This window comes from Doryrhamphus excisus, chromosome 18 (genome assembly GCF_030265055.1).
Source record: "Doryrhamphus excisus isolate RoL2022-K1 chromosome 18, RoL_Dexc_1.0, whole genome shotgun sequence".
Taxonomy (NCBI): Eukaryota; Metazoa; Chordata; class Actinopteri; order Syngnathiformes; family Syngnathidae; genus Doryrhamphus; species Doryrhamphus excisus.
Window position 1 is genome coordinate 15,204,017 of NC_080483.1, and position 7,848 is coordinate 15,211,864.

Genomic DNA, 7,848 nt, shown 5'->3' on the forward strand with positions numbered 1-7,848 from the left:
GACCGTGAAATATGTTTTATCTATATGTGCCTTGTGATTGACCTAAATCTTAAAAAAAATCATAAAATATGAAATATAATCAAATATGATCTTGACTCGTTCTTGTGAACCCGATATCGTGTATTGTCGCGTATCGTGATACCCCAATTCCTTTATGACTCCCATGACTTAATAAATTAGATGTTGGAGATTAACCCGTTGCTTTCTTCATGCTCCAGTCTCGAGAGGTGGACCGTCGAAATCAGAAGGAAGTCAAAGAAGCCAACAAGTATTTCTTCATCGAGTCATCCATCGCGCTCTTCGTCTCGTTCCTCATCAATGTGTTTGTTGTCGCCGTCTTTGCTCAGGCCTTCTACAATAAAACCAACATGGACGTGGTGGGTATATTGTACCGATTACACAAAAATGATGTAAATTAGTAGATTTCAGTGTTTTATTATGCTTTTTTTCCCTCCTTGTTTGAAGAACGTCGAGTGCAATGCAACCAGCATTCCTCACAAAGATCTTTTTCCTTTAAACAACGAGACCCTGGAGGTTGATATCTATAAAGGGGTATGTATGTTGATATATATATAATTTATATATATATAAAATATATATAATATCAATGAGAGTTGCTCCATATTGGCTTTTTTTTTTTTGCTGATATTTCCCAGTACTTATTTTCCAATACCGGCATTAGCAGCAGAATGGCCTTTAGTACTGTAGTAAATAAACACATTATACCATATGTGTAATATAATACTGCATTATGCAATGTATGACAAAGTGCCATATATATATATATATATATATATATATACACAGTAAACCTCGGATATATCGGAAATTCGCTCACAACGGACAGATAAAAAAGAACCAATTTTTCTGTAATGCATTTCCAATAAAAATTCATTGCATATATCAGATTTTTTATAATGGATTTCGCCTATTTCGGACAAAATCTCCAGTCCCGTTCCAATGCATTTCCATTAAATTTCCCTCGCATATATCGGATGGCCGCATCGTGGCGCTCCGATTCGCCGAATCGTGACAGGCCGCTATACGACGTCATTTGCAGCGTTTGCAGCGTTGCCTGCGCGTCCAGGTACATTGGAAACATAGTCAAGGAAGTGCCTTTTTATAACGGATAAAATCCCATTTACGCATATACCGGATATAAATCCGATATATGCGTAAAACGGACATTTTCCGGTATACGCATATAACGGATTTCGCTTATATCGGACAAAACCAGTGGGAACAATTGAATCCGATATATCCGAGGTTTACTGTATATTAAACAAACATGCAATTACATCAGCAATTTACAGTTTAATAAATGTTTTCATTTCATCCAAGGATGAAACATGTTTTCTCTATCCATGTCTCCGGTTATTCAGGGCGTGGTTCTCGGCTGTTTCTTTGGCCCAGCTGCACTCTACATCTGGGCCATCGGGATCCTTGCAGCAGGCCAGAGCTCCACCATGACTGGCACCTACTCTGGCCAGTTCGTCATGGAGGTACGCTCGCGGTGACGTCTGTGCCTCCATCAAAACAAAACAAAGACGTACATGTGCGGAGACTGTTGATATTTTTAAAGGGAGGGGCTTTCTTAGTATTTGTTTTTCCTTTTAATTGTGGTATTTGTTTTTAATTCTGTAAAGCACTTTGTGTTGCTAAAGTGCTATACAAATAAAGTTGATTTTATGTGTTTAGGATTTTATCATTCTGTTTGGTTAGGGTTTCTTGAACCTGCGCTGGTCTCGGTTCGCGCGAGTGCTGCTGACCCGCTCCATTGCCATCACGCCGACGCTGCTGGTGGCCATTTTTCAGGACGTGCAGCATCTGACGGGGATGAATGACTTCCTCAATGTGCTGCAGAGCATGCAGGTTAGAATCATTTAAGACAATTTCACATCCAGTTCTGTTCAATTTAAGTAATAGGTACATTATCCATTGATTGCTTTTGATGAATTAATTTTTTTAACTCATTTTTATCCTCCTGTCACAGCTTCCGTTTGCTTTGATCCCAATCTTGACCTTCACCAGTCTGACGTCCATCATGAATGACTTTGCAAATGGCTTGTAAGCAAACTCTCATCTTATTCAGTTCATTAATCAGTTAGAAATGAAGAAATTAGTTCTTCATTCTTGGACAATTCTATGGGAACAGTTTAGGCAAGACCTTTTCTGTTGTTCATATCGTTTTGTCAATATTGTCCCTTTATTGTCCTTTTATTACTCAATATGCCGATAAAGTATCTTGTCGTTTTCTCCAGGGCATGGAAGATCTGTGGTGGTGTCCTGGTATTACTGGTCTGTGCCATCAACATGTACTTTGTGGTGGTTTACGTGGCGACGCTAAACAGCGTGCCACTCTACTTGCTGGCGGCTCTTCTCTGCATAGCCTATCTGTGCTTTGTAGGCTACCTGGTAAGTACACTTATATTCAACACTTTGCATTACAGTATTTTACCATACGGACAACAAGATGGCCAAATCAATAAGTTCCTTTTTAATCCTCAAGTGGACAACACGTCCTGGTTTATGTTAGGAATGACGTACAACACAGCCCAAAAGTTTGGACACACACACAATGCAACCCCATGGGTCCAACTCCATTAATAAGGCAAGAAATTCCACAATGTAAATAGTCATGAAACCAACAAAACCAATTGAATGAGAAGGTGTGTCCAAACCTTTGGCGTGTACTTTAAGATGGTACGTGTCATTCTGCTTATTTGGTGGAAGGTGCCATTAGTTAGGGTGACCACATTTAGAATAAAATGTGAGAGGTTTACTAAAAGATACCTTTTATAATTTCATTACATTTAATATATGAATAGAAAATAGTTACATTACAAAATACTATCTACCACCAAAGATGCAAATTCAGGTTTCTCAGAGAGTTACTCAACATGGTTTGTTAAACCTAAAATATTTCTTTAATGGGTTTCAATGTTGGTCTTTTCAAGTCTTACTGGACATATAAATAACTAAAAATAAACAAAACTATCAGCTACAATAGCAAATTCAACTTTAACAGAAATAGCTGTCAAAAATGTTTTGTTCCAGACGCCACCAATATTTTCATAGATACAGTTTTAACATGATTAGAGTCCTCAACACATTGAGTGTAAGGGTCACCTGGATACTGACCCTTACACTTGTAGTACCCATTATAGTAGACATAAGAGTAAATAAGACATAAATAAAACCTGTGCTCGTGTGTGTGGCAGTAAATGTGTTCCCTCTGGGACATGAGTTGTGGGCACATAAGAAGTGACACCTGAGGTTCAGAGTTGAATTTCAGCTAGCCGTGGGTTACGGCTGCATCAGTAGCCCATGTAATACCTGCAATAAAAGTGATCAAGTCTGGTGTTTGTGTGTCAGCAACATTACTGACACTTAGTGACTACTACATATTCACAGTGTCTTTGAATATTTCTTCTGAATGCTTTATACAGTAAACCTCGGATATATCGGACTCGGATATATCAGAAATTCGCTCACAACGGACAGATAAAAAAGAACCGATTTTTCTGTAATGCATTTCCAATAAAAATTCATTGCATATATCGGATTTTTTATAACGGATTTCGCCTATTTCGGACAAAATCTCCAGTCCCGTTCCAATGCATTTCCATGAAATTTCCCTGGCATATATCGGATGGCCGCATCGTTATGCTAATCTTGTTGATGTCACTGGCTATTGTCTTTCTCCTGGCTCCAGATTTAGGACAAATATAAAAGTGAGTGACGTCAATAATACTAGCACAGCAGTGAATGAGATCTTAACCTCACTATTGGAAATAACGTAGGCCTGACGGGCGTAACAGGGCCTAGCTTAATTAACAATTTGTTATGCTCAGAGTCCAATAAAGTTCAATTCTCATTACCTTACGTCTCTTTTCATTGCCCAGTCCAGGTACATTGGAAACATAGTCAAGGAAGTGCCTTTTTATAACGGATAAAATCCCATTTACGCATATACCGGATATAAATCCGATATATGCGTAAAACGGACATTTTCCGATATACGCATATAACAGATTTCGCTTATATCGGACAAAACCAGTGGGAACAATTGAATCCGATATATCCGAGGTTTACTGTATTTGTGTTTTAGGTCCTATATTTTGCTCCTTTTAGGTTTAAATGCCTAATTTGGGCAAAAAAAGGTCTTTCCTGTGTCTGAACTTGTGCCTCGACTTATCTTGTCTGCAGGTGTGGCATTGTTTGGTGGCCCTGGGGGTCTCTTGCCTGGACTTTGGCAGCAGGGTAAGCAATCAACATGCTGCGTTCATAGAAGAACAGTCTGAATACGACACCTAGGGATGAACAACACAGTAACCTGCAGCATTCCTCTTCCCTCTGAAGACTCTGAGCACTTGTACTGTAACACAACAAGGACTCTACAAGTTCACACAGTTGAACACACACTCCCCCGTTCAATGTTTCGTGTTTTTTTCTTGTGTTGGGCTGGTTATCGAAATACAGACATGTAAATCACATTAGAACAGTTTTATATTTACATGCACAATATGATGCTTGAGGAAAAATCCCCAGTGTAATCTGCTGTGGGATTTTCTGTTACCACAAAAGGGGAGCAAAACATGCGGAGTTGATCCTTTGCTAGCTGAACTACGGGGTTGTACACTAATACTAAGATTGTAGGTTTGTGCAAATGTGGAGGCCCCTCTTAATATCTGCATTTTGCTCGCTAAGGGTTATTGATTTTACAGTTTCCATTGTGTTTGCTTTGATGTAACAAAGCACAATTAATACCACCTTAGTTCTGCGTGTATTTTGTGTACTTTTGCTGCAGCAACACAGAATGACCACAAAACACTCACAATGAAAAACTTCATTGAAAACGTTCTGCTCTAACTAACTAAAAAAAAAAAAAAGAGCTTCAAATGTTCAAGTTTATCACTAAATTCAACTGAATTTCGATGGAGTTTGTTTAGGTGTCTTCCAAATCCGCATCAAAGTATTCTTGCGCTACATCCTGACTTACTTAACATGATTAATTTCTTGTGCCACGTGATATCCAGATCGTACCGTGTAGTTCCACGCTACAAACTGGTACACGTTAAAGATGCTTTAAAGGAGATCATTTGCACAGTTTTTGCTTTTACGGTGACGCCTTGGTTAATTCATCCGTTCCAGAAGGCCAGACTCCAAACTAAAACTGACTCTAACTAAGCCAAGTCTTCCCACAGAAAATAATGTCAATTGCAATTGCTTCCAGACCCGATTAATTAATCAATTCTTACGCCCGTCCCAACCAAGATGGTGGATTTTAAGACTTTTAAGATAAAGATGTCCAACTCCGAGTTACTCAGAGTCCAAAGTCTCCATTTTGGCAGAATTAAAGGTAACATTTTTAAGGATAATGGAATGGTTTAAAGTTCTTCTGGTTTGGGAATCGGGTACATCACTCTGAGAAGCAAACACAGCACATGCTTTAGTTTATTATTCCATTACCATCAGTGCCAAAATAAGCACTTAGTATACAACAAATGTTCTAATTGGAGCTAATTAGCTAAGATGACATTTGGGCTTTTAGTGGATGCTCGCAATAATCTCAAATAACCTTTTAACTCGAATAATCACCGAAGTACGTAATATTTGTTTATAAATGACTATTTAGCCAAAGAGAACTTTCCACACAGCCGTAGCAGAACCAATGTTGGAATTACGCTAAAAGAGCAATCTCCTCAACCAGCATTAATACCGCCGATGTGTTTATTTTAAACGGTACAGCAAATGTTACTCGCTCCAACACATTGATACTTCAAACCCAGGTACTGCCATCTTGTCAAGTTACAAAAAAAAAACTACATCAGGTGGTTGCCTACAGCCACAGTTGTTATGTTTTTTTTTTTTTTTGACGAGAGTCATCGGTGGTTACCTACGCTTGTATGGGAGACTTGGTGGCTAATTGAACGGACGCTTTAATCGGCGCATTTAATGGTTTGTGTGAAGTAAAAAGCGGAGGCGAGGGAATCGAATCGACACTTCCTTTTGTAATTTAAGTGTTATTTTACAAACCTGACAGATTTACATATTCCAAGGTGTTTTCATGCTATGATTAATTCATATATTGTTATTATCAGGCAGAATTTAGTAAGCTTTTGTAAAAAAAAAAAATATAATAATAATTAATACACTGTATCTAGTATGCACATTTCTGGGGTTGTGTGTGTGTTTATTATTGTTTTGTTTTTTTTAATGAAATAATGTGAGAGAATGAGATTAATCCATCGTTGTTAATCCAATATTGTGCTGACGTCTCCTGAGAACATGTTTAATGCCAATTAGGACTTGAATGCAATATTGTGTGCATTTGTGTCATTTCCTGCTGTCTTGTCACTTGATGATGACACCCAACGTTTGTCCAAAATAAATGGCAAAAATATGCATACATAGGCCTTTGTCGGTGTCTTGTGTCCCAATGCTGAAAGAAATAATAATAATAATCATCTTTTGAAATAAAAAAAATCAAAAATGTGTTCAAATGTTAGGGATTTTTGTCATTTTTCAGTGTAGCGAGGAAAGCAATAAATCTAATGGGATATTCATATACTGTCACAGTAGCATTGTATGTCGTGCAAAATGTTCTTTTGCAGGACATTCCGTGGTTTAATGTGAAAAGTTGATTTTGATGCAAGGTGAACGACTTCCACTCGTCACTAATTCAAAATTGTTCAAATTGAGAGCGACTGACTGACCGGATCAAAGCACGCAGTCGTGTCACCTGACCTCCCTTCAACCTTCATCGATGCTCAAACGGCTCCTACTAAGCGCGTCTTTGTGTATTTCTTCTTGTTTCATGTTCTTACAAGTCAGTAGTTCCTCTTTTCTCGGATTCAACCGACTTGATGATGACTCACGTAAGGTTCTCCTTACTCTCTGTCTTTCTGTCCTTCCTCTCCTTTGCAGATGGGATTGGTGCGGCACACGGATATTTACTTACTGACTGACATGAACGCGGACGGTTGGAGCGAGAGATAGTAGGCGCTCGCATTGTGAGGGGAGACAACACGCCCGAAAATGCTGATAGAGACCACAAGAGAATGGCCAGTATGTTTGCTTATTCACCTTTCAGTGCCTTCCGCTTCCAAGTGTCCTTAAAAGTGCCCTCGATGCTCTTGGTTTTAAAACAAATGCCTCCGCCAGCCTTAGACAGCCTTCTTTTCACAGAATCATGTTGATGCAAAAAAATAAATAAATATATATATATATATATATATCATATATATATCATATATATATCATATATATATATATCATATATATATATATACATCATTTATATATATATAAATGCAACCCAAGACAATAACATGGAGTAGTGTATGATACTGTGACGCACATACAAAAAGAATTTAAAAATGACAGTACTTTTATTATTAAATAATTATTATATAATTATTAAATTATATATAATTATTATATTACTATATATAACATAATATAATAATTATATAATGACTATTTATATAATATATTATATATAATATATTTTTATTTTATTTTTTATTATATATAATATAATTATAAATAAATTATACATCATTATCATAATAATTATTGTATTTAATTATATTATTATAATAATATAATAATAATTATATGATATATAAATATTATATATAATATAATAATTATATAATACTTATTTCTGTAACATATTATATATAATAATATAATAATTATATAATATAAGATAATAATTATATAATTATTTAATAATAAACATACTGTCATTTTTTTATTCTTTTTGTATGTGCGTCACAGTATTATTTATTATAATTGTCTTTTCTTTTGGGTATGTTTGTTTTTATTTTTATATGAGAC

At 36.4% G+C, this 7,848-nt stretch overlaps 1 protein-coding gene across 12 annotated transcripts in view; it reads left to right on the plus strand.

The window, feature by feature from the left end:
• The window catches only part of slc11a2 (solute carrier family 11 member 2), a 34,194-nt gene extending 26,818 nt beyond the window's left edge, over positions 1-7,376 (plus strand). For all 12 annotated transcript variants that reach the window (XM_058055860.1, XM_058055863.1, XM_058055859.1 and 9 more), the window contains 8 exons: positions 219-377; positions 466-552; positions 1,383-1,502; positions 1,723-1,872; positions 1,994-2,067; positions 2,262-2,415; positions 4,210-4,263; positions 6,931-7,376. In XM_058055860.1, coding sequence (XP_057911843.1) covers positions 219-377; positions 466-552; positions 1,383-1,502; positions 1,723-1,872; positions 1,994-2,067; positions 2,262-2,415; positions 4,210-4,263; positions 6,931-7,002 — 870 coding nt within the window. In that variant the 3' untranslated portion in view covers positions 7,003-7,376. The remainder of the gene's footprint in view (positions 1-218; positions 378-465; positions 553-1,382; positions 1,503-1,722; positions 1,873-1,993; positions 2,068-2,261; positions 2,416-4,209; positions 4,264-6,930) is intronic.
• The last annotated feature ends 472 nt before the right edge of the window (positions 7,377-7,848 follow it).